At 41.7% G+C, this 27,383-nt stretch overlaps 1 protein-coding gene across 2 annotated transcripts in view; it reads left to right on the top strand.

The window, feature by feature from the left end:
* The window catches only part of LOC139411305 (leucine zipper protein 2-like), a 181,025-nt gene that overhangs the window by 97,545 nt on the left and 56,097 nt on the right, over positions 1 to 27,383 (top strand). Inside the window, exons 1-5 of one of the 2 annotated variants that reach the window (XM_071157463.1) lie at positions 4,471 to 4,526; positions 10,989 to 11,106; positions 15,148 to 15,218; positions 16,764 to 16,845; positions 23,506 to 23,568. In XM_071157463.1, the coding sequence (XP_071013564.1) occupies positions 4,516 to 4,526; positions 10,989 to 11,106; positions 15,148 to 15,218; positions 16,764 to 16,845; positions 23,506 to 23,568 (345 nt within the window). In that variant the 5' untranslated portion in view covers positions 4,471 to 4,515. Of the gene's footprint in view, positions 1 to 4,470; positions 4,527 to 10,988; positions 11,107 to 15,147; positions 15,219 to 16,763; positions 16,846 to 23,505; positions 23,569 to 27,383 lie in introns of those variants that run through there. The other variant, XM_071157462.1, reaches the window with a different exon arrangement.

The following is a 27,383-nucleotide window of genomic DNA, read 5'->3' as shown; positions in this document are numbered from 1 at the left end:
AGCGAGTTTCTGTTTTTGCTGAATTTAGTTTTGATGTCTTCGCTATTATTCTACAATGTAGAAAATAGTAAAATAAAGAAAAACCCTTTAATGAATTGGTGTGGCCAGACTTTTGACTGGTACTGTATCTAATGTAGTTTTTGGCTTTAGTTCCTGTTAGTTCACATTCCATGCAATGTAAAAGTGAAACTACACAACAGTCTCACAGCTGCTTAAAAACTGGTGGCAAAATATGCCGTATTCTGAGCATGTAAGATAGCAATCTCTGGGAGTATTTGAAATTGTAAGACAAACATGAGTAGGGCAGGTCTTAAAGATGTGGTTTGTTTGAGGGGTTGGGTCACTGCTGAACAGCAATTTATATCACATATCAATGTAATATAACCACATATTTTCTTCATAACAGTAATGTATGGTGTCTCGTCGCAGCCCACTACTCCCTGATGTTCATATTTCACATTTGTTGTTGATGTATGAATGTCAATTTCAAACCTGTCAAGAGTTTCATTTCAGTGTGTCAATCATCCTGAGCATTTCCTCTTAGTTAAGCTGCGATTTGTGAAAAGCCCCATATTGCATGCTTGACATTGCATTTCATAATGTTAATCTTGCAACTCTGCCAAGATAGTGTGGAGAAGAGACATCTAACCTTGTAACAAGATAGTGTGGAGAAGAGACATATAACCTTGTAACAAGATAGTGTGGAGAAGAGACATCTAACCTTGTAACAAGATAGTGTGGAGAAGAGACATCTAACCTTGCTATGGTATTCTACACAGTAGACCAGTAGAACACAAACAAATTTAATGAAAAGCCTGATTGGGGATTTTATTGAGGAGTTGGTGAAGTGGCAAATCACTGTAGCAAATAAGCGACAGAAAACAAACTCTAAGCACTCCCAGAGACAGGCCCGACTGACAGCTCGCCTGTGCCCAAACAATGGAATCAAACAGGGTCTTGCCTACTCTAAATTGATCATCCCACCGCCAGAGGATTCCTCATCCAAAACTGAATGGAGCACCAGCAGGGTAGTTAACCAGTAATCAAGTCACATCCGTCATCCAATTTTTTTCTCTCTCTCTCTCTCTCTCTCTCTCTCTCTCTCTCTCTCTCTCTCTCTCTCTCTCTCTCTCTCTCTCTCTCTCTCTCTCTCTCTCTCTCTCTCTCTCTCTCTCTCTCTCTCTCTCTCTCTCTCTCTCTCTCTCTCTCTCTCTCTCTCTCTCTCTCAATTCAGAATTACACTTGTAAGTGGGGCAGAAGCTTCACTGATTGCCCTTGATGTGAATCAGGTGCATGTGCTTGCCTATTGCCAACTTCACTTCTTCCTTCACTATTGGTCAGGAGGGGGAATCGGACCCACAGAGCCACTAAAGCTCCAATAGATCATTGTTTTTCAAACATGTCCTCCGGGACCCCCAGGCATTTCACAATGTTGTTGTAGCCCTGAACTAGCTCACCTGATTGACCTAGTCAAAGGCTTGATGATTAGTTGACAAGTTGAATCAGGTGTGCTAGCGTTGAAAAACATAGAATAGATCAAATACATGGAATGGCTGCGGGTCCCCGAGGAGATGTTTGAGAACCACTGCCATAGATAACCGGCATGCTTGAGGGGATCAGTTTGAGCAAGGTGAGGCGCAGAATTGTGATTTGTAGATCAGTGATTCTGTAGAACCCCAGTGCAATGTAGTAGATCTCAAAACACATCTTTGATCGGTCATTATTCCACACTTACATGTGATTAGGCAGGAACACAATGCATTGTATTTTTCCTGGCTATTCCACTCTCTCTGCAATGGAGCAGAATTCATGGGAGGGGATTTTTTTTTCTCTATATGTAGTGCTACTTCCAAACACGTCTGCTCATTGTGGTGTGTGTCTAAGGCGATTATACAGTCTTTACTTATTTACTAACCGAGAAATTCTCATGTGGTCTGACCAAGAAGCTTTGGTTGCTCGCATCATCCTCTTTTTATCCCATCTTACCACTACAGCCTATTACACTGATGCTCTGTTATAGTGCTCTATCCAACCCGTTTAGTGAATCACATTAGGACTTGACTCATTCCATCATTCATTCAGTCCACCATTCTCAAATAACGTATTTCACATTATGCCGTTTTCCATTGTATATCTGGGTTCATGGACACACTTATCTTCTTTCTGCGACAGCAGGAACCTTTTTTTAATTAGTAGGAGTGAAAGAGCTTTAAAAAAGGCATGCAAAGAAGAAAGGCATGCAAAGTCAAATATTTTACTCTTGCTCTGGCAAGCCTCGCATGTACAAGCCTCCTTTCTACATTGGCACACTGAGAGATATTGATATCATACAACCATATAAAAGATTCATACCACAGTTTATATTTACTTAACTAAGCAAGTCAGTTAAGAACAAATTCTTATTTTCAATGACGGTCTAGGAACAGTGGGTTAACTGCCTGTTCAGGGGCAGAACGACAGATGTGTACCTTGTCAGGTCAGAGGATTTTGAACTCGTAACCTTTCAGTTACTAGTCCAACACTCTAACCACTAGGCTACCCTGCCACCCCACAGTCTATTCTATATGGCGCATGTTTTACAAGGCCGCAACAGCATTCTAAATGAATAAGAGTAAACGATATCAGTGGATTTCAACCCAATACAAGATGTTATGTTGAATTATTTTTTTGAACGGGCTGAATGTTACTCGCACTATGACTTTTTCTTCCTACACATTTCTGCCTGGTTGGTAGGTGTGTACTGCCTTTTCAGCAGCCTAAATTTTCTTTGACTGAAAAGGTGGTGTTCTCTCTCTCTCTCTCTATCTCCCACACAATGAAAGTGTATTATCTATAGCCTCAATAGAGAGATACTTTGTAGCTTTTGATGTTTGGCAGGTGTGCCTTTTCAAAGAGAAGAGTAAAGGCATTCCGCTTGATTGGAACACAAGAATTGCACAGGGGTTTCTCAACACAAACCATTACAGGAACTGGATGTTGGTGGGCGCTGCATTCAAAACACTCCATATCAAAGATTTAATTGGAGCTGGCAACCTTAGTCAAATCTAGGGATATCTTTTTAACACCCTCTTTGTAAAATAGGCCCCAGTCGAGAGTTTCTGCATGCTACCACAGGAAGGGAGAGTGAGTCACAACTCGTCTGTAAATCAGGCGGGAAGGAGCAAGACGCTCCTTGTCTCTTTGTGTTCTAGGGCGTATTTCTTAAAGGCACAGAAGTGATATGGTGCGCACAAATACAGTTTGGATATTACATTTGCCAGAAAAAGCGATTCCTCCTAGTTTTTTTTTTTCTCCCTTCGCCGGATAACACTTTAATGCAGGCTGCACGTCTAGACGGCTCGGGCCAAGTGTTATTAAATAAAGCATGCCGTTTTGAGACGTGGCCACAGCTGGGAGGATGGTTTCATGTTGAACGTCTACTGTGAAAATGATTCAGAGTGTGCATGACAGAGGGGAGAGCAGACAGAATGCTGACAAGCTCTCACCTCCAAGCAAGTACATTTGGTTTACCTTGAGATAGGCTTAAACCTGGAATCCTTAATGGTGAAACAGCCACATCCATCCACACTATGAGGTTGGAATAATATTGTGAAATTGTAAAAATGATGATTATGCCATTTTAGTGTAAAAGCTGTTTGAAAAGACTGCTCTTTTGTTGGAATGGAGTTTTGGCCTGCCTGTTGCCATCACCAGGCGGTAAAATAGTTAATAGACCAATAAGAAAGAGAGTTTCAAACCTCTCTGCCAATAACAGGTACTTTTTAGTTTTCCCCTCCCCACTCAGACCACACCCAGACAGTCCTAGCAAAATTCTTGCTTGAGAAATTGCTGGCTGTATTTCTGTATATTGAAAGTTACATATCTTGAAAACTTGATTGCTGACATGCAAAACATTTTGTGACTATATCAACAATGGACTAATGAAACAAATGCCAAAAGATCGTTTTTGGGGTGGAATTTTCCTTTAAATGTCATTACATCCATTTATAACTATTGTGTTATTCATATACATTATGTAAATGAATGCCCCCAAAAATAATACTGTCTCCACATAGGGAATAACAGAATGGAGTGTTTAACATCAAGGGAAGTAATTGGCATACATTTATGCATGAAAATGCCTGCAATAAATTATTGAATTATTAATTTATTATGCTAAGTATTTCTATTTCAATGTCTTCAAATTTGAACACTGTAGAATATTAGGCAATTTAAGTGATGAACAAATTAGCTGGCCTTGCTACGGGAAAGAAGAAGCATATTGCGAGAGATTCCTGTTCACTTCAGATAATATGGGGCTTTCACTTCCTTGCTCAGACTATTGTAAAACTTCTCCACAATCAAGTCCATTGTATCAGTTGCTGTGTACCAGCTTGGGTTGGGTGACACTGAAAATGGTCTCATATATCTACAATGCATCTTTATCCTGCACATGGATAATCAGGGGCCATTTTGGGGTCGTGCTGGTCCCCAAAGATCCACCCTAAGATCATTTGGTCCGGTTGATCATCGAAGATGCAGGCCAGGTCAGTTCAGCCAGGGGATTTTTCATTTTTAAATGTAACCTTTATTTAAAATGGCAAGTCAGTTAAGAGCAAATTCTTATTTACAATGACGGCCTACTCCGGCCAAACCTGGACGACGCTATGGGTCCCCTATGGGACTCCCAATCACGGCCAGATGTGATACAGCCTGGATTTTACACAATACTCACAGACACACACACACAGAATTACCTCGGAACTTATTTGGGTGGCCTCTTTAAGGGAAAAGTCTATGATTTTTTAAAAACTAGGTCATCTAGGACTCACTCAATAGAATAGTCCATCTAGCTCAAGTTTAGTTTAGTCTTGTCACGGTTGTATGGGGGCCGCAGACTGGGGCAAGTCAACCAACGGAACTGACACTACAATCTTGTCATTCCAAATGAAAGGTCAAATATTTCAGTCTCTGCTCTAAAAACTAGTCTGCAATGTTAATAACACAAATTAAAGTAAAATGTGCTTATTTCTACCTGGTAAAGATAGTTGAACATTTTCAACATATTTCTTGGAACAGCTAATTTAGTTTTAATTACGGAATATCATCAGAATACTGTTGACTGTATCTGTGAAAAATGTATCAGTCCATTCGTTAATCAATTAATCAAAAGTTTTCAGGCCCCACACAAAAACGCACACACATAAAATAACACGCCACTTTGAAAGTTCCTAAATAATTTTCATCAATTAAAAAAGCTGATTCGTTTTTTTTTCATTGGCAGGCACATTTACATTTTAGTGTCTCGTTTAGTCTCAGAACCCCTACTCTTTTCATTTCAGATATAAATCACAAAGAAAAACAAATCAATATGAAATGGAGAACATTCATCTCATGCAAGACCTTGGAGGGAGATACAATTGGATATTTTATTTCATATCAAACAACTCTGTTAGCTGGCATTGGATACTGTCACTGAATATGCCATGGATCAATATACTTTAAAATATGAGCAAGCTATCCTTTTTCAGGGATATATTACCCTTTTGGTCTGCGTCACATTGTGTCCACCATTCTTAGGCGTCGTCTTACCAACATTTGATGCCAAATTAGCTTCTTCTGAACCCATTGTTTTACCATGTCCGTCAACCAAACAATTAAAGAAGATTTTGTGCCAGATAGCCTGACAACGCAATTAATATTCCCTGCTGTCTGCTATGTTTATACAAGACAAGAGTCAGTAAACATGACGGATTGATTTTGTCACAGGTGTTGGGTGGTAGTCACGCTTGGGTAGAGAAATAAATTAATTTTTCGACAAGCCTCGGGCAGTCCCCCTTATTACAACTATTTATTTGCACCCTCTTAATGACACAATTAATCCAGCCTGAACTTGCAGGCACTACATAAACCGCTGTCTCCTCATAATCTGCATGACAGCAAGTAAACTCTAAACTTGACGGGTTAAATGCTAGCACTTACAAATAAACTCCTATACTTGACGGGATAAATGCTAGCACTTACAAATAAACTCCTATATTTGACGGGTTAAATGCTAGCACTTACAAATAAACTCCTATACTTGACAGGTTAAATGCTAGCACTTACAAATAAACTCCTATTCTTGACAGGTTAAATGCTAGCACTTACAAATAAACTCCTATACTTGACGGGTTAAATGCTAGCACTTACAAATAAACTCCTATACTTGACGGGTTAAATACTAGCACTTACAAATAAACTCCTTCTATACTTGACGGGTTAAATGCTAGCACTTACAAATAACTCCTTCTATACTTGACGGGTTAAATGCTAGCACTTACAAATAAACTCCTTCTATACTTGACGGGTTAAATGCTAGCACTTACAAATAAACTCCTTCTATACTTGACGGGTTAAATGCTAGCACTTACAAATAACTCCTTCTATACTTGACAGGTTAAATGCTAGCACTTACAAATAAACTCCTTCTATAGTTGACAGGTTAAATGCTAGCACTTACAAATAAACTCCTATACTTGACGGGTTAATTGCTAGCAATTACAAATAAATTCCTATACTTGACAGGTTAAATGCTAGCACTTACAAATAAACTCCTATACTTGACGGGTTAAATGCTAGCACTTACAAATATACTCCTATACTTGACGGTTTAAATGCTAGCACTTACAAATAAACTCCTATACTTGACGGGTTAAATGCTAGCACTTACAAATAAACTCCTATACTTGACGGGTTCAATGCTAGCACTTACAAATAACTCCTGCTGTTGGTTTTGTAGCTTGTTCGTCGTAAAATATGTTCCCCTTCAGTTTATTTGCCACACAATATTGGTTTCGATGTGCATTCTTAAATATGTGTTATCGGATGGGGATGTTTCCATCCAGCTACCGGGCAACGCTTAATAAATCATAACGAAGGCATTTACTAAGAAACAATGCGAAAGTAGTCTATGATCAGTAAGACTGAGTTTACAAAAGATTAGGAATACCTGCTCTTTCCATGACATAGACTGACCAGGTGAAAGCTATGATCCCCTTATTGATGCCACTTGTTAAATCCACTTCAATCAGTGTAGATGAAGGGGAGGAGACAGTTTAAAGAAGGATTTGTAATGCTTCAGACAATTGAGACTTGGATTGTGTATGTGTGCCATTCAGAGGGTGAATAGGCAAGACAAAAGATTTAAGTGCCCTTGAACAGGGTATGGTAGCAGGTGCCAGGCGAACTGGTTTGTGTCAAGAACTGCAATGCTGCTGGCTTTTTCACGCTCAACAGTTTCCCATGTGTATCAAGAATAGTCTACCACCCAAAGGACATCCAGCCAACTTGACACAATTGTCGGAAGCATTGGAGTCGACATGGGCCCGCATTCCTGAGGAACGCTTTTGACACCTTGTCGAGTTCATGCCCTGACGAATTGAGGTTGTTCTGATGGCAAAAGGGGGTGCAACTCAACATTAGGAAGATGTTCCTAAGGTTTTGTTCACTCAGTGTCATTTTGTGTTTATATACTATCTACAGATTGTCCTCACATGGGCCACAATGGGAATTCCTTATTATTCATATTCCTTGTATTATCATACATCCTTACAACTGGTGTGTCTGGTGTGAGTAGGATCCTTTCAAGTACATCCATTAATATCAATGTATACCTTGTTTATTTTAAAACAAAGATTTATGAATTGTCATTAGGTCATTGATTTTTTATGAAATATTGCCAGCTACAGTACAGTGTCTTGCAAAAGTAGTTCTTCAAATTGTATTGTGTTACGGAGTTGGATTAAAAGGGATGTACTTAATTGTCATTTTTTGTCAACAATCTACAACGGATATAAATATTTAGAGATGCCTTCGTTAATGATTTATTAAGCATTGCACGGTAGCTGGATGGAAGTATCCCCGTCAAATAAGCTACGCTTATTTTTGGTTCCTCCTTTAATCCCTCTAGTAGTGCACAGCCACATGTATGAATTCACAACTGAAAACTGTGCCCGCAACAAGCGTGCACGTTCTTGATTTTACACACCCCAGTGTGCATAAGCGAGACAGGCCTACATACTGTTTTTATGTACACTCACAGACGGCTTCGCTCCATCACCTCCTTCACATCATCTCCACACGTTGACTGCCGTGGCGTTGCCCAGATAGGCTGAATGATCTCATAAGCTATTAGCCGTTATTAAAAAAGGCCCGGGTCAATAGCTGGTAACCGGTGCTACGATAGAGCGTTTACAGGCCAGTGCTGTCAACTGAACTGAAGACCAAGCTGCTTCTGCAGCTGCTCTCTAGGCAGAGAGGGAAAGTGGAAGGGCCTTGCTTCCTTCCCCTTATTGAGCTGTTGTTTTGCTGTTGATTGTAGACCTCAGCACTTTTCCCTCTCCAGGCCCACGGCTCAGCACTTGGCAGGGTCAACCTCATATAACTCAGAAACTTGCTGTGATTTCAAGGCTAGAGAAATGTTTGTCCGCAAGAAGTTAACGCAGGATCCACCAATAAATGATGATGCTCCTCATATAGGAGAATGCTAAATCTTTCTTCATTTTTTTTGTTGCGTGTGGCACTTTTCATTATTTCGAGCCGGTCGTGTTTTATTGTCTTGACTTAAGATGCTAGATCAAGATGGATATAAAAGAATGTGGAAATTGCAGAGGCCCAACTAAAACATATTTAATTATGTGATCACTGGCGGCAGAATTCTGAGGACAGGGGCCTTGTATCTGATCATAAGACTGTTTGTCAGACAACCCGATTCTCATTAGCACACTTTTCTTTCGTCCAACAGATCCGTGAAACCGCGAGGCTCCCGGACGCTGGTGTCGGGGAAAGGTCATGACATAATTATGAATCTGCCGCCATTTCTGGCAGTAGGACAGTAGGACCATGCGCAGCATTTTTTTCACCGTTATCTGTGACTCTTCATGTGATATAGCTAGATCTGTTTCAGTGGGCCTCAAATTACGAGTCTTATTCATTTCCCTCCCACGGATGGGCCAATTCCATTGGGTAATGAATAAGCTGGCAGACAGGGAGTGATTTCCCCATCTCTCTGTTGCGTGAGCCTGCAATAGATTTCACAGATGCCATACGGTGGCAACTCATGCGCAGGATGCATTACAGCATGTTATTTATTTATTTCTTAGGTGCTGCTTTTCTATTACTGATTTATGTGTTATTGTGCTTGATCCGGTGATGGGATTTGTGACATGAGGTGCATGAGACTTTTGGAACAAGGCCCCAGGTCGAACGTGTGGGGAGCCCTCCCGGATTCAGCCGAATATGGTGGGCAGCAGTGTTGCATTTCAAAAGCACAAGGAAATGACACAGTATATTTATTTTTCCACACCTGGTCCCCAAAATCCACTCTCAGAGGGGTTTACAGTAAAGCTCATTAAGCTGCATGGCGGGTTGTTGTTTTTCTCCAGACGTTAAGTAACATTTTCTTGCACTTGGGGCTCTACTCTTTCCTCTGGAGCTTCTAGCGTAAGACAAAGCAATGCCATTTGGGTGTTTGTCTTACAGGCATTTCGGCAGTGTTGGAAGGATGTTGTTTTTCCCCTTCACTTCCTGGTTTCTGGTTTTGATTGTAGAGGGCCCTTGATGCTCTTGTGACTTGTAGAGATCACACTTTTATTGTCTATTTGCCACCTTAAATTAATGTCAAATTAGGGGAGTGGTTAAAGTGAGATGTTTAATGTTTTTGTAACACAACATTTGAAACAGTTGAAAGCAATCAGTGATGCACAGCATGTCGATATAAAATTGACGACCGGTTGCGTGGAAAACCACTGGCCGACCAGCTTGATCTTGAGGAAGTTTCCAAAAGATTGATTCATTTATTTTTTGTTTGTAAATGAGGGTGTTGCGTTCAATAAACATAGATTTCCAATCTGATATCGGCAGTTGGCACTAGGGAAGACGTAGGCAAGCTGCAATGTCTTTATCTATGACCACAGATGAGAGAGAGGGAGGGATGAAGAGAGAGCGGAGAGAAGAAGAGCATCACATGGCTAACCGTAGCCCCAAAAGGCCAGAGCTGTCAGTTTCTTCTTCGCCTCTTTATTTGCCACTCCTGAGCTTTCACTCTCTATTCCCTACTCCTCCAACCACGGGGTCCCCTAACTCTACTTCACTTGGCTGATGTGTATGCTTGTCGTTCAAGAGCCACGTCTGTTATAACAATAGGTAAGGCAAGAGACGCAAACCCTTAAAATAGTACGCAAAGAGTATGGACAAAGTCGAACAGAATCTTTTATCAGTATACCCAGCAAACTAAAATGTGTTATGTGAACGTTCCCAGAACTTTCCCATAATGTTCTATGGTGGTTGTTATATAGATATATAGATTTCTTTTTCTGGAAAAAAATAAACGTTTTCCAAAACAATTTTTGAGTGTTTTAGGGATGCTATTATCCTAATGTTAGATAAAACCCTAACTATAACTTAATGGGAATCTTAGCTAATGTTCTGGAATGTTCCCGGTTTGTATCATATGGAATGAATTCATTCAGAATACTCAGACAAGAATGTAATGACCACATTTTTATGCACATTTGCACAAAAAGTAATGTTTGCCTCTTGGCAAGGTCACCATAAAAAAATGTGCTCATTTACATTTCAATAGTTTGATTTATAAAGAAATAGAAAAGGCATTTGACAAATGGGTGCTGTAGATATTTCAGTCTTTTTGTCAGTTGGATTATTTGTACTTAATAGAAATGCAGAGGCCGACCTCTGGTCAAATGACACATTGGAGTAAAACACTTTCCCAAATTGATAAGGTGATTGAAGTGCTTTTTTAAAATCTCGAAACCAAGGACTGAGCATTGAGTAGATATTAGTGTGTTTGTACTTCTTTACCCTTTTGCTCTAATGACACAACACTTTTAATCCGCTTTAACGCCTCATACTCCCAAGGGTGCCAATAAAGAGTGATTCCCTCAGGCGGCGGACATAAAGTAGTGAAATCTCTCTCTCTCTTCTCTCTCTCTCTCTCTCTCCCTTGACAGACAAGGCTATGAGGGGCTGGAGCAGAAGCTGAAGGAGGTCTTCACAGAGCGGACTGGCATCCTGCGTCAACTCTCCAAGACTACAAAGGAACTGGACAGCATAAAAGGCAACCTTCAGGTTAGAGCCCCACTGTTTCTTTTCCGACAGATTATAGTGGGATGTTAAAGAAAGGTGGATGGCTTTGAGTGCCTTTGGAACCATGGGGTTTATTTCTGAAAGGTTGTGTTTAAGAACTTAAAAAATGGCTTAGAAATTCAGCTCAGCTTGTGATCCACTTTTTCTTATCCGCTGTCCTGGGGTATAATGAGCCACTCCATACCTGGGGCCTCGTTTATTAAAAGCAAATAAGCAATATCTTCTGCGTTTTTGGACATCACTCACACCTGATATGAATACGAAGTGGAAGTCCTGTAGTTGAGGTGCAGTTGTAAAAACTGGAAAATTACACCAAGGTGGAAGTGTTGAGAAATCTGGCTCTACACTCTTCGGGGGGAAAAAAGGGTTCCAAAAGGGTTCTTCAGCTGTCCCCATAAGAGAACCCTTTTTGGTTCCATGTAGAACCCTCTTTAAGGGTACTACATGGAACTAAAAGGCTTCTACCTGGAACCCCAAAAATGTTACTCATCAGGTTCTAGTTTGCAGAGGATTTTTAATGATATGATCAAGTGTCTTTTCGCGACAGGACGTGCATGTGTGGTGCTGATGGAGGATGTTTATATTACATTATTTTTTGCTGTATTTGACATCTTTCAAATACTTTAGATGTGCTTGATTGACATGGCCTGGCTCAATGGAACCAATGGAATAGTTAAAACGGTGCTAACCCAGTCCACCTGGAACTCCAGGCAGACTCAAGCAAACACTGAAACTATTTGAATGACCCAGGTCTACTTTAAAGGGTATCTAAGCTTCTACCCTTGACATCTACCACAGCTCAATGTCATCTGTTTTTGACATACAGATAGGAATGACAGAATTGGGGAATGACAGGTGATGAGAGGTAGAAGATGGAAATGTATGTTAAAGATCATCACTCCCATGGTGGATGCTGTTAAATAAATTCATGAGAATTGGTAAATGCACAGCTTGGATGGAACACCACGTAAACATAGCTAATCCTAGATCTTGAGATTCCAGTGTAATTTGGTTGTTAAATTGTATACTGCAGCAAGGCAATACATTTTTCTCTGATACATCTGTATATCGCCACTGATCGGGGCCTGCAGTCGATTCCATTTCAGTTCTCATCAAACAAGTAGGGAATGAATTGAATTGAACAAATAGATTGAAAAAGACGTTAGGTTGTATGAGTATTTTCAGTCCAAATTCTACTTTCAACATCCTGTGTCCCACAGAGAACCAGCAGACACATATATCTCTCAGATGTTAGCCAGGGTACCGTTGTCACATAGTCAGTCTTGAATGGAATCTCTTTTGCCAAATTTGGTGGCAGTGGTCCCTTGGGTTTGTCTGGGCCACTGTGTTCTTTTTAGTGGGCTTGGATGGCTGTAGCCCCTCTGACTGATTTGGAGGGCTGGAACAGTCAGAGTCAGGGGGTCAATTTCATTTCAGTTTTAATCAATGACTTCCCAATTACACCCTGTGAACTTGTATGACATGTAACCTGGTGTCACGTCTACTCCCTTTCCCCCTATCTGGCACTTGTTGTCGCCAGTTTACTCATTATTACGCACACCTGCCACCATTGTGACGCGTGACACCTGTGCCTCATGAGACTCACCTGGACTTCATCACCTTCCTGATTACCTCCCCTATATCTGTCACTCCCTTTGGTTCTCCCTTTGCGTACCAAAGGGAAACAACAGGGGAAACAACAGGGATTTTTTTGTGTGTTTTTACTGGTGACGTCGGGTCCAAGGGAAGCTGCCGAAGCAAAAGGGGATGCCTCAGCTGTCTCGTCAGGCTCCCATGCCTCAGCTGTCTCGTCAGGCTCCCATGCCTCAGCTGTCTCGTCAGGCTCCCATGCCTCAGCTGTCTCGTCAGGATTCCATGCCTCGGCTGGCTCGGGCAGGTTCTCAAGCCTTGGTTGGCTCGTCAGGCTTCCATGTCTCAGCTGTCTCGTCAGGCTCCCATGCCTCAGCTGTCTCGTCAGGCTCCCATGCCTCAGCTGTCTCGTCTGGCTCCCATGCCTCAGCTGTCTCGTCAGGCTCCCATGCCTCAGCTGTCTCGTCAGGCTTCCATGCCTCAGCTGTCTCGTCAGGCTTCCATGCCTCAGCTGTTTCGTCAGGCTTCCATGCCTCAGCTGTCTCGTCAGGCTTCCATGCCTCAGCTGCTCGTCAGGCTTCCATGCCTCAGCTGTCTCGTCAGGCTTCCATGCCTCAGCTGTCTCGTCAGGCTTCCATGCCTCAGCTGTCTCGTCAGGCTTCCATGCCTCAGCTGGCTCGATAGGTTCTCAAGCCTTGGTTGGCTCGTCAGGCTTCCATTGCCGAAGCTACCGAGGATGCCTCAGCTAGCTCATCAGGCTTCCATGCCTCAGCTGGCTCGACAGGCTTCCATGCCTCAGCTGGCTCGTCAGGCTCCCACGCTTCAGCTGGCTCTACAGGTTCCCGCGCCTCAGCTGACTCTACAGGTTCCTGCACCTCAGCAGAAGTGTCTGGCCCACTCCTGGTAGTCGGGACCGTCCCTCTGGTCAGCGTCCTGCGGCAGGAGCCGCGTGTCAGGGAGGGGGTACTGTCACGTTTACTCCCACTCCCCCTCTGTGGCACTCGTTGATGCCAGTTTTCTCATTATTATGCACACCATCGTTATGCGCGCCTCATGAGACTCACCTGGACTCCATCACTTTCCTGATTACCTCTCCTATATCTGTCACTCCCTTTGGTTCTTCCCCCAGGCATTATTGATTCTGTTCCTGTGTTATATGTCTGTACACTACTTGTGTTTCTTGTTTTGTTCTATGTTTCTTTTAATTATTAAATTCCCTCCCTGTACTTGTTTCCCGACTCCTAGTGTACCCGTACCCAGCATGGGTTCATGGTGTTGTCCTCCTGACAGTTTTTGGTGGCATCCATTGTCCCTTGGTCGGGTCTGGCTGGCACTGTGTGTCTGTCTAAGCTACCACTGTCCTCGGGGCAGGCTTTGATTTCAGTTAGCTACTGTACATTATGTGCAGACTTGGATGGCAGTGTCCCCAGTGCCTTGTACAAATGTACCGGGCAAAGCAGGTGGTGGGAGATGAAGGGAAAAGCGAGGGGGGATGGATCTCTTATTAAAAAGGAGGGAAACAATCAACCGTAACTTTTTATAATAATCCATTATGTATGTGTAACGGATTTACTGACCTAAGTGTTTATTATTTTAATTAGACATCCCTTGGGTGCTGGGTCAACCCTTCATAATTAAACTTTGTCTGATAGAGCTTTGATTCTTGGCAGTTGCTCTGTGGTGTGCACGTATAGGGTTTAATGGGGGCCATTCCTTTGCACCTCAACTGCTTATGGAGGTACCCTGGTTTGTTATGGTAGTGTCAGCACCTCTCTAAATCGAATCCAGATGGGATGCACCCAGATTAAAGTTTTTGTGATACAGAAATATGTTTTTTTTTTCTGAATGTGTCTTCTTATTATTATACTGAAGCACATTTTTTAAAACTGTTCTGTAATCTCGCAGAGCTGCAATTATTGAACTCCAATTATTGTGTTTATGGAAATGAGAATCAAATGTATTATTAACAAGATACTGTACCACTTGAATTTTCTATAATTGTATTCAAAAGTTTCTCTGCCAGAGTTTTCTTCCCCAAAAAGTGTCAGATTCATAATTACACTCCAACCTGAATATAACCTATATGAGTTCCTACAAGCTTATAAATAAACTACAACTTGTTGTATCACAATAAGTATTTTTGACTACCCTCGTAAAAGCATACACATCAATCTATGAGGGGTTACACAACATGGACGAAAAATAAGAATCATTATTCGCATCTTTTTTTGCCTGAGTATAGACTGTATGACAGCTTGGAGCAACAGGTGCATTTACACTCGAAAGGAGCACTGTTGTTTTCTTTCCGTTCCTACTGTATGAGGGCTTTGAATCAGCTCCTTCACTTTGGAGTGTTGGAGTGAGACTGTGAGTGGTCATATAATAAACCAATTTCTCTTGTGAGACTGAAATGCTCTCCTTCCTCATTTCTAGACACTGAAAAATGATGACTCCGTGGCCAAGAAGGATGTCCAGAGAATCCTGGAACTCAGCCACAAGCAGAGGTAGCTCTAACCTTCTTAACCATTTGCTATTGCACATTGCTACCACATGGATTATTTTGAAGAGCAACATGACTTTTAATTACTTCTATGGTGCAAGCACAACGTGATTTTACCTGCAATTCAGCCTTTGGTATACACAGTATATACTTATACCCTACTGCTTTATACATAGCAAACCAACATATCAACAACACATGACAATTATAAACAAACCATTAAACAATGTTTTATTGGAGCAATGGCTCCTGGTCCACAGACAATTTGTGCAGCCACCTGCGTTCCACTTTAAATCCGATTCATCCTGCATTTGATTCGTTCCAATGCCAAGAATGATTATCAAATGACTTCCTCACGAGATATCCAGGCAACTGAGTTATGGAAAATCATTTGTTTTTGACACCTTTCAATCATGTTTTTGATTGCTTTGGGGGGAGTAATAACCAGCAACTCTTCTAATGTGAAACCATGGTAGCCACATCCTCAAGTCAACACATGTCGGAAAATGTACAAGATGCTGTCATTCCAGGTTTAGAAATGTTATTTAATTAAGACACTGTCGCCTTTATAAAAGCTGAAAACAGACATATTGTAGTCAGCAACATGAAAAAACACAAACGTTAACCCTCGTCCTTACCACCACCTTTGACCTAATCGTGTACATAACCAATTACTATATTTAAACTGCAAATATACAGACAACTTGAGGGGCCAATGAAATATACAGAGGGGTGGGGGAAGACAGTACTACAAGTCAAACATTCTGTCCGGTTTACTTTTGTGCTCTGGTTAATAAAGTAAATAACTGCCTTCCCACAAATACCCATAATGGGTTATGCACTATTTTATACACAGTCCAGTGCTGTGTTGCCTGAGGAAAATGTCACTCAGAATAATTTTGGGTTGTTTGTAGCCCATAGGCAAATGTCTCTAAATATCGGTGAAGCGTATTTACAGCACCAAATGTTGTTGGGCCCTCCTTAAATGTCAACCTCAAATTCATTCCACGCTAACTTCTTAAAAATGGTTCTGTCTCCCCTTAAAACGTCATAGTGCTGGTTTTAGGGTGAGATCAGAAAAATGAAATCCCAAGTAGCGGAAAAGAAAAATGTTTGCTTGACTGGGCTCATGCCAACAGACACAACCATTGGCATGTGAAATACGACAGGGCATCGCAGTAGTGAAGAGAGACTTTTCCTTCTGAGATTGACACACAGTGCTGTTGACTGCAGATGCTGCTCCTCGACTGCACAAGTGATAGACCATGACCATGTCATATGTAGTTAAACTCTAAACCTACACTAAGCCCAGTCAAAGGGAATAATTCTTTGCTGCTGTAATCGTATACCGGCATTCTGGATTTAAGTTTGGTATTTCGTCAATTAAGCATGAATTGATTTGATGATTTTTATCGTATTCAGTGCTCAGTCAGTCAGTGAGTGCTTGAGATACTATTACTACTGCCTCGCCACTGCGAGAAGTCAGAGAAGAGTTGGAGAGGAGAAGGATAGGTGCTAACTGAGTGTTTCTCACCTTTCCTCTCAACAGGGAAGAGATGAAGTCCCTCCAGACTGCATTGCAGAAGCAGCTGGCCGAGGCAACGGAACAAGCCGAGAAACAGCAGGCCACAGTGAGTAGGAGCCCTCGGTACACCTCACTCCTCTAACCTCCCCCTTGTCACCTGTCACCCAGGCCTGTGAGCGCCCGTCACCCATCTCATTACCTAGCAGCCATCTCTCCTGACTGGCCCCCTCCCTCCCACCACTTAATAACCAGTGAGAGAGCTAGGTGTAACCCAGAAATAGGAAGCATAGTAAGGGAGGTCCTTCTGCTCTCCACTCTCTCCTTAAAGGATAGGTTTCTGATAAAAAATTATTTGTTTTGTAAAAGCTAAACTTGACAGGATGGAGTATGTTTTTCCATAATGGTGATGAATAATTTCAATGAAACACACCTGTAGAGTACGAGTAGAAGAAACACTTAATAGACCAGGTGCCTTTTTAATATTTTTTTCCTTTTGATATCCTGTCATAAACATTGCTTTTCATTCGAGGCCTCTATCCATCATGCAACTCAGTCCTTTTTCTATTGTACTTGGCTGTCATTCTGCTATAAATTATATTCTACTCAAGTTGTATTACATTGCCAAGCTATTCCGACGTCTGAGAATAGCAGGCTACAAATGAACTCCGATACTACACATGCAGTCATGGTTATACCTACTGTATGAATTGGACCTATAGGTAACAGTTTACTGTAGGCCCCCAATGTATAAATTCACTTTACTGTAGGTCCCCTATGTATGCATTTACTGTAGGCCCCCATAATGCCTTTCTAGCAGCTCTTTATAACAGCTACAAAAGCTGTTATAACATCAGTAATTAACATGATACTCATGTGGAGCCTTTTTCATACCTACTGTATAGATTAGACCCTAGCTGTTTTTATTCCCACTTCCCAAAGATATTTACTGCTGCATCTCTAATGGCTATCTGGTGAACCTCTAATTCCCCCTCAAAACAAATGATCAGAAAACCAACGGGATGCCTAATTAATGTCCCAATCAGACCGTGAAATGCTTTTGAGATATTCAATATTTGCTAATAAGAACAACGTGGCCTGAAACAAGTGTGGACGTCTTGCAATGGGTGTCTGTCTTATTTTCAAAGTGCATAACAAGGGGGGCTGGTGTTGCTAGCCAACAATCAAACTGTTGTTGTTGACATTTTCATGTTAAGATGAGTGACAAATCCCTGGTGTAGGGAGAAAATGATGGTCTATATTTATGGAAAGTGTATTGGCTACTGCAATGCATCAAACCAATGCCTGTCTTTTCACAAGGGGAACTTTTTTTACGATGTTACCAGCCGGTTACTACATTTCTGGAATAGCACAAAAAAAAGTGTTGTAAAGTTGAGTTTCTTGGTTGTATCATATACAGCATAACTCTGCTACTGCCACTATTCAGTGTACTAATGGAGTTTTGGGAAAATGCACGCTGATGCTATATGAATACCTGTCTTGTTTGTAATAAGGCAGAGTTGTGTTATTTTCAATTGAGACCATTCCTGCAGCTCGAGGCGAAGAAACAGAGTGTGAGTTGAGGTTTTTCTCCGTAGCTGGGCGAATTTGATGTGAGGCATTGGGTAGAAAACATTGTTTGATTGGTGTTGCACTCTGCCCCTAGGGAGGTCTATAGTGTGTTTTCTCTAAATGTACTAAGCAGCAAAAAGTGGAAACCAGGGTTAGTAACAAGCACTGTCAAATGAATTTGGTTTGGGACGATACTGCACTAAACCACTAAACCATAAGCACTAAACAAACTTATGTTTCAATGAGCTGTTCTCACGTCAAACATTTCATCATCTTGGCTCATTTAGAATTGATGAAATTAGTGCAACTGATAATCAATTATCAACACAGTGTTAAAGGGAATACATTATTTCAATCAATTAGGCGCTGAATCTTTATCTTCCTTTTCCCTACACGCGAAAACTATAAATTAGTACCCCCAGTGGACCACATACAGCTGTAGCTGTACTTGGAAATTGACACGCACAATAGGAAGTCATTTGCGATAGGAAACACATACTCATCATAAATGCCTATAACATGTAGAGCATTTGATGATTGTGAAGCTTTGGTTCCACTCAAATGATCCCTTATTATTTTATGGTATCTATATTTCATTAAAATGTTCATATTGTGTGGTGCAGAAACCTTGTTGGGGTTCACATACTCAATGTAAGTTCCCTGGAGTAGCACAGTTTCTCTGGACCCCCCTGCAAAGTTAAAGTCCCCCCCCCCCCCCCCCTAAAACATGTGACTGCGTCAGCCAATCACACAGTATAGCCTACCGATCATTGTCAATGGTTCTGAAATTGTGACATCTACGCGGCTGCTTATCGGTAGGCTTTGTGGTGCTAGTGCTTGAGGTAGACGGTAGCTTTGCTTTAATGGGTACATGTTTATTTATATTTGGTCGTCATTTTATCATGTTAAAAGGATCAGACCATTTTTTTTTTTTTAATTGTCTAAAAGGACATACCCAAATCTAATTGCCTGTAGCTCAGGACCTGAAGCAAGGAAACAGCAGAGGTTCAAACTTTAGAACCCAGTTCCTACATTTGAATATAAAACTGTATTTTATCAAACTAAACTATGCTACATTTTATCTCTGGGACCCTCACGATGACAAATCAGAGCAAGATTACTGAATGTAAGTACATTATTTACCTTCAGAGGTGAATGTATCAAACCAGTTGCCGTGATAAAAGTAGCAGCATCCCAGTCTCGACAGAGATCTCACTGCCCGGGCCCAGAAATGACAGTGGCCTTGCTGGGGGGGTCCCAGGACCATGTTTAGGAAACCCTGGTCTGGCCTACCTTAGGCTATATACAGTATTTAGCTAGTAGCCTATTTATATTACACATTGGAACTCGGACTCCACGCTGTCAGGGCGATCCGTTTCATCACTCGTAGGCTTACCAGTGTCATTTCATTTCTGGGCCCGGGCAGTGAGGTCTCTGTCGAGACTGGGATGCTGCTAGTGCTAGCTGCAGCATAAATAGGCCTACTAGCTTCCACCTTCAACGTTTTTTCATCAGTCGAGGAGTTGGTAGCTTTGGTGACAAGGTTATCTTCGGTAATTTGGCGCGAGCTTGATCTGAGCTTTTTAGGGCGTTTTTGTGCACAACTTGGTCTTGACATTTGTTTATTCATCTTGAACAACGCAATCACTCTCCATCCGAGTCTAACCTGATTCACCAAACCTTTTAAAAACTTGATAGCCAATTAGGTGAGGAGGTCGAAGCGGACTGCTGCCGGCGCCGCTGAAGAATAGGCTAACTAGATGCATGAAAACTATGTTGTCTTTCTGACTCACCTACTGCCATGTAGATTGGACAACAGAAACACTTTGCTTGCTACATGTGGAAATTAAAAAGGAGGGTTACTGTCAAAATTATTTATTTACAAAATTAATTAATATAATTTAGACATACAGTGCATTCGGAAAGTATTCATACATTACAGCTTGATTCTAAAATTGATTACATTAATTTCCCCCCCCCTCATCAATCTACACACAATACCCCATAATGACAAAGCGAAAGATTTAGATTTTTTTTGCAAAAAAAAAAAAAAAAAAAACGTATTTACATAAGTATTCAGACCCTTTCCTATAAGACAAAAAAATTGAGCTCAGGTGCCTCCTGTTTCCATGAATCATCCTTGAAATGTTTCTACAACTTGATTGGAGTCCACCTGTGGTAAATTCAATTGATTGGACATGATTTGGATAGGCACACACCTGTCTATATACGGTCCCACAGAACAAAAATCAAACCATGAGGTCAAAGGAATTATCCATAGAGCTCCGTGAGAGGATTGTGTCTAGGCACACATCTGGGGAAGGGTACCAAAAAATGTCTGCAGCATTGAAGGTCCCCAAGAACACAGTGTCCTCTATCATTTTTAAATGGAAGAAGTTTGGAACCACCATGACTGGCCCATACTGAGCAATCTGGGGAGAAGGGCCTTGGTCAGGGAGGTGACCAAGAACCCGATGGTCACTCTGACAGAGCTCCAGTGTTCCTCTGTGGAGATGGGAGAACCTTCCAGAAGGACAACCATCTCTGCAAGACTCCACCAATCAGGCCTTTATGGCAGAGTGGCCAGACGAAAGCCACTACTCAGTAAAATGCACGTGACAGCCCGCTTGGAGTTTGCAAAAAAAGGCACCTAAAGGACTCTCAGTCCATGTGGAACAAAGATTCTTTGGTCTGTTGAAATCAAGATTGAACTCTTTGGAATGAATGCAGTGTGTCAAGTCTGGAATCAACCTGGCACCATCCCTGCGGTTAAGCATGGTGGTGGCAGCATTATGCTGTGGGGATGTTTTGCAGCGACACGGATTGGGAGACTTGTCAGGATCGAGGAAAAAATGAACGAAGCAAAATAGAGAGAGATCCTTGAAGAAAACCTGCTCCAGAGCACTCAGAACCTCAGACTGGCACGACCGTTCACCTTCCAACAGGACAACGACCCTAAGCACACAGCCAAGACAACGCAGGAGTGGATTTGGGACAAGTCTGTGAATGTCCTTGAGTGGCCCAGCCAGAGCCCAGACTTGAACCCGATCGAACATCTCTGGAGAGACCTGAAAATAGCTGTGCAGCGACGCTCCCCATCCAACCTGACAGAGCTGAGAGGACCTGCAGAGAAGATCGGGAGAAACTCTCCAAATACAGGTGTACTAAGCTTGTAGAGTCATTCCCAAGAAGACTCAACTTTGTTATCACTGCCAAAGGTGCTTCAACAAAGTACTGAATAAAGGGTCTGAATACATATGTAAATGTTATATTTAAGTTTTTTATTTTTAACAAATGCTCAAAAATGTCTGAAACTGTTTTTGCTTTGAAATTATGGGGTATTGTGTGTAGATTGATGAGGGAAAATACAATTTAATAAATTTTTGAATAAGGCTGTAACGTAACAAAATGTTTTTAAAAAGTCAAGGGGTCTTTCCAAATGCACTCTAGGTGTGAGATGGCGGTCACATGGGCCCCCGGAGCTGATTTCTGCTACGCTAGTGTGTAAGTTGCTCTGCATAATTGAACATTAGGCCCACCTTTCATGAATTTTCACCCCAAAAATGACAACCATTCATGGATGAATGCTACTCTAGACGAGACAGTAGCAACAACACTAGATGACCCCAAAACCCATAACTGTCTTAGCGTTCTGTGGTGCTTGTCAATAAAACACAGATCCAATTGTATTACCTCTGGATGACTAGTCTACAAAACGGACATCAGTAAAGTTAAGGAGTGATGCTGCATGTAAATAGACTTCAAAAATATTAACAACTTTAGGTAGGCCAAGAAAATAGGTACACAAACTCCAATAGATAAACCACACACAAAAATGTATGATTGAATTTCCCAGTTGGAGGCATGCCATTCCAAAAAAGTATTACAACATGATGAAAAAGATTGGCCTGGTTATTTCATCACTATCATAGCAAATGTGGCATTATACTTGTAACACTAGTTGCAAATGCTGTGCATTGCAATATACAGTTTAATTGTATAATAGCTCTGGAAACACAATAAACTCTCCAACACTGCTCAGGCTTATTGCTCTGATTTATCAGTAAGTCATATGAATTAATTATACTGTAATAACACAATTGAACATGTCAAATGTTAACAATGTAGCATGCTACAGTTTTCTATTTTACATCCATCTTTTCATTGTGTCGTGCCGCAGCCCAAAGGGAACGTTGTGCTGGGATGTGTTATCGACCTACCCATGGGCAGAGGCATGAACTCCAGATGCACCAACATGAACTGTGATGTTATTAGTGTGTCAACCACCTAGCCATAGTTTAAAGTCCCCCGGGTGCCTTCAGAGCTGAGGTCAGCTGGGCCTTGAATTCTCTCCCCTTCCTCCCTGGGACAATCTCAATGACCTCATTGAAGGACAACATTTACCTTAGAATCCTTCGTCGCAGAGGTGAAACAGAAAGCAGAATCGGATTTGGAATCTCTCCCCCCCACCGCTATCCAGTCTTTTAGATGTAGTCCTGCGCTGCAGTGGGCCGCCATCTGCATCAGCCGTTTGAGGCTGGACACGAGGAATGGCTGCACTACAGGACACCGCAGTACAGGATACAGGACATGAGGAATGGCTGCGCTACAGAGACATGCCAAGCTTACGATAAAAAGATTGCGATAAACAAATATCACTCTGACACAATGAGCATATGGGCTATTATATTAATCACACAATGGAAAATAATCAGTCGCCCACCGTGGGCATAAATGCCTCCAATATGAGAAACAGCAACCCCACCAACAGTCAATCCACCTACTCTAGATACACCCATTTCCGATAAATCATAGTCAAAACTAGCAGTGAATCATAATATTTTACATAGTTCTATACGTGTTTTTGTAAATCTTTAGAAGCTAACTAAAAAAGCAGTAAAAACGGCGTAATATGACCATATGGAGGTACTTGGCGCATTAGCAGGAAGTCTGCTTTAAAGGCAGAGAATCATTTTAAGTTGTTTGACCTTGGGATGTATAGAACTGTTTTGAAGATAGCGCAAGAACATCAACAACATACAGTAGGATGAAATCCAGTGCAGGCAGGAATAGCTGGCATGGTTGATGATAGTTACTACCTTCATGAAACCTTTTTTGTAAATGTCACAACATTTTAGATGTAGTTGACAGTCTGTCAGAAAACACATGTCATTAATTTGATTTATTTCGCCTACAGATCAAGTTCCTCAAGATGGAGATGGAGAAAAAGACCAAAATAATCAAGGACCTGCAACAGGAGGTACTTGTGCTCTCCCCATCTACTGACTCGTGGCAGACTCATTTCTAATTCATGATCACCGTGACCTGTAAATGTTATGTTAATGTCAGTCATCAGAGAAATGCCTTAGTAATCGTGTCATATGATATGGTCATCGACATCACTTGAACTTGTAATGTGTTTTGATATCCTTTTCTAAATCTATATGATGCTGTCATTTTGGATTGCGAAGGTCACAGATAGCCATTGGCAACTGAGGGCCTTATTCTGTCAGTGTTGAATGATGTAATTGGTGGAGAGGCCTATTATGAGCACTAATACCACTGGATGCACTGAATTCGTCAGAGCCTCGGGGCGTTGAACAGGGCTGGTGTCGTGGGACCTTCTAATTGGCCAACCTGGGGGCAGTTACTGGCTGCAGCGTGGCTGGCGCAAGATCCTATAGTTTAAGGGCATATGCCCCAGGGCAGAGGAGAAGAAAGTAATCAATCAGAAGTCACAACGGTTTCCAGCATGATAGAGCCTGGGTAAAGAAATGAGAAGCTACCACAATATTCAATGAAAAAGTCAGGTGAGAGGTAGAGAATTCACACTGCCCGAGGGAGGTCAGGGAACATTCTATGACATTATTAGCTCTACTAAAACAAAAAGGGGGAAATACTGTGCAGGGGTGTGTGACTACACACCAAACTCCCAGAACAATCTCTAGAGGCAACATAAGCGAACCCAGCAAACCTAGGAGTACTCCAGTCAATGTTGATGTTTTCACATCAGAGAGTAACATTGGACATGGCTGTAATGTTGTACAACAGATTGCTCTAAATTACCTGTAAATGAGGCAATGATTGGACTACATAATGACCAATTAGATGGTCTTCAAACCTCAAGCACCAAGTTCATTATGGTGAGAGAACCAGCTTGGAGATGAGAGAAGGGAAGATACACGATTCTTGTCTGTGGTCACCATGGAGATGAAAGGATACAGTCCTTTGTGTGCCACAGTTCTAAGTAAAAAAAAATATAATTAGCTGGTAATTTAGAAAAGAGCAAAAATAGAAATGCACCATGCAACAATTTCAATGATTTTACAGAGTTACAGTTCAGGTAAGGAAATCAGTCAGTTGAAACAAATTCACTAGGCCCTAATCTATGGATTCCACATGAATGGGCAGGCAGCCATTGGTGGGCCTGGGAGGGCATAGGCCCACCCACTGGGGAGCCAGGCCTAGCCAGTCAGAAGGAGTTTTTCCCCACAAAAGGTCTTTATTACAGACAAAAATACTCCTCAGTTTCATCAGCTGTCCGGGTGGCTGTTCTCAGACGATCCCACAGATGAAGAAGCCGGATGGGGAGTTCCTGGGCTGGAGTAGTTACAAGTGGGCTGCAGTTGTGAGGCCGGTTGGACGTACTGCCAAATTCTCAAAAGCTACGTTGGAGTCGGCTTATGGTAGAGAAATTGACATTAAATTATCTGGCAACAGCTCTGGTGGACATTCCTGCAGTCAGCATGCCAAAAGTCAATTGCACGCTCCCTCAAAACTTGAGACATTTTAGAGTGGCATTTTATTGTCCCCAGAAAAAGGTACACCTGTGTAATGATCATGCTGTTTAATCAGCTTCTTGATATGCCACACCTGTCAGGTAAATGGATTGTCTTGGCAAAGAAAAAATTCTCACTTACAGGGATGTAAACAAATGTATGCACAAAATTTGAGAGGAATAAGCTTTTTGTGCGCATGGAACATTTCTGGGATCGTTTATTTCAGCTCATGAAATGTGGGACCAACACTTTACATGTTGCATTTATATTTTTGTTCAGTGTAAATCCTTGATCACGTCTTTAAAAATACTTGCAAGGCACACAATCACACCAATCACTATGCCAAATAGAGGCTTGTTAAATAGTGCTTCCGGTAGTCTGACCAATGTAGGAGTGAGTCAAATTGTACTGTAATCAGAAAATAAACATTGGTTATTTGGGAGAGTTACAATTGAAAATGTTTTACACAGTTCATTGAAGTTGTATTTGGGCAGAACCTCTGAGATTTCTGCTGGCAGTCAGAAGCACTGTAAATGGGCTATGTGAACACTTTGAAAGTACATTATGTAGGGCCAGCGCTCCACTATCAGTTGGTCGCTGTAGCATTGACATTATAAGTCTTGGATTTTTCCTGTGCCAGATCTATCTCTCCAGTTGTGAGTGTCTTTGTAGCTTGATACAGAGTGGTCATCAGTAGTAGATAGTGGCGTCTGAGAACTACTTTGGCGGCTGTAGCTTTGGCATTTCGAGTCTTGGCCATAACCTACACCAGATGTATCATGAAAAATATCTTTGGGTGTCTTTTTTTCACTAGACACAGAGGTTTCAGCTGTTGTGCATTCCTACTGTGTAGGTCAGAGAGGTATCCTAGTTTTGTCATATCCTATCAGACAATGTATGTCATTGGACATGGACATGCTTTTACTACACTCTGCAATGCCACTGAGGCTAGATGGAAGTAGTTTGCTTAGATTTCAGATGCGTTCTAATCTCACTGTGTCAAACCATTGGCATTGACTTTCTAAAGGCTTAAACAAATGTATGTCTAAAATAACCATATAAGAACAGAAGTTCCTCAGTCTTATTAGGACGTGTCTTAAGTCTGGGGAAATTGCCATTTTTTTATCAATTACAGTACAGAACAGAGATATATCCTTCCAGTCCTGTTATAATTAATGAAATGTCATCTGCATAGATAACTGGATTGTGGCTACTATTTTAAATTCCCTTATTATTGGCAGTACCTTATTTAATCAGTAAGGGGCTTGAGATAAATATGCAAATAGGAGAGTAGATAGTGGGCCACCCTGGCTTGCGCTTCTGTCCCTATTACCAAAGGGGGAGCAGGACTAATTTAACACCCTACACCTGGAAGCGATTGATAGATAACTTGAGTCCATTTGACATTCAAGTTATCACAAAGCCCAAAGCGACACTAGGCAATAAGTAAATACTTCCATTCAATGTCATCAGCAGATATAATAAGGCCTCTCAGTTGAGTTTGGAGTCAATATTTGTATTTATTATGGGTCCCCATTAGCTGCTGCAAAAGCAGCAGATACTCTTCCTGGGGTCCAGCAAAATAAAGGCAGTTTATACCATTTTAAAAACATTACAATACATTCACCGATTTCACATCACACTGTGTGCCCTCAGGACCCTACTCCACCACTACCACATATCTACAGTACTAAATTTGTGTGTGTGTGTGTGTGTGCCAATGTTTGTGTTGCTTCACAGTCCCCGCTGTTCCATACGTTTTTTTTTTATCTGTTTTTTAAATCTAATTTTACTGCCTATATGAGAATAGAGTTCCATGTAGTCATGGTTCTATGTAGTACTGCGTACTGCGTGCCTCCCATAGTCTGGACTTGGGGACCGTGACGAGAACTCTTGTGGCATGTCTTGGGGGGTATGCATGGGTGTCCGAGCTGGGTGTACCAGTATTTGGGTGTGCCAGTAGTTGGGTGTGCCAGTAGTTTAGACAGACAGCTCGGTGCATTCAACCTGTCAATACCTCTCATAAATAAAAGTAGCGATGAAGTCAATCTCTCCTTTACTTTCAGCCAGGAGAGATTGACAAGCACATTATTAATATTAGCTCTCTGTGTACATCCAAGGGCCAGCCGTGCGGTCCTGTTCTGAGCCAATTGCAATTTTCCTGTCCTTTTTTGTGGCACATGACCACATGACTGAACAGTAGTCAAGGTGCGACAAAACTAGGGCCTATAGGACCTGCCTTGTTGATAGTGTTGTTAAGAAGGCAGAGCACCGCTTTATTATAGACAGACTTCTC

This window comes from Oncorhynchus clarkii, chromosome 6 (genome assembly GCF_045791955.1).
Source record: "Oncorhynchus clarkii lewisi isolate Uvic-CL-2024 chromosome 6, UVic_Ocla_1.0, whole genome shotgun sequence".
Lineage (NCBI taxonomy): Eukaryota > Metazoa > Chordata > Actinopteri > Salmoniformes > Salmonidae > Oncorhynchus > Oncorhynchus clarkii.
This window is presented reverse-complemented; position numbering and strand designations above follow the sequence as displayed.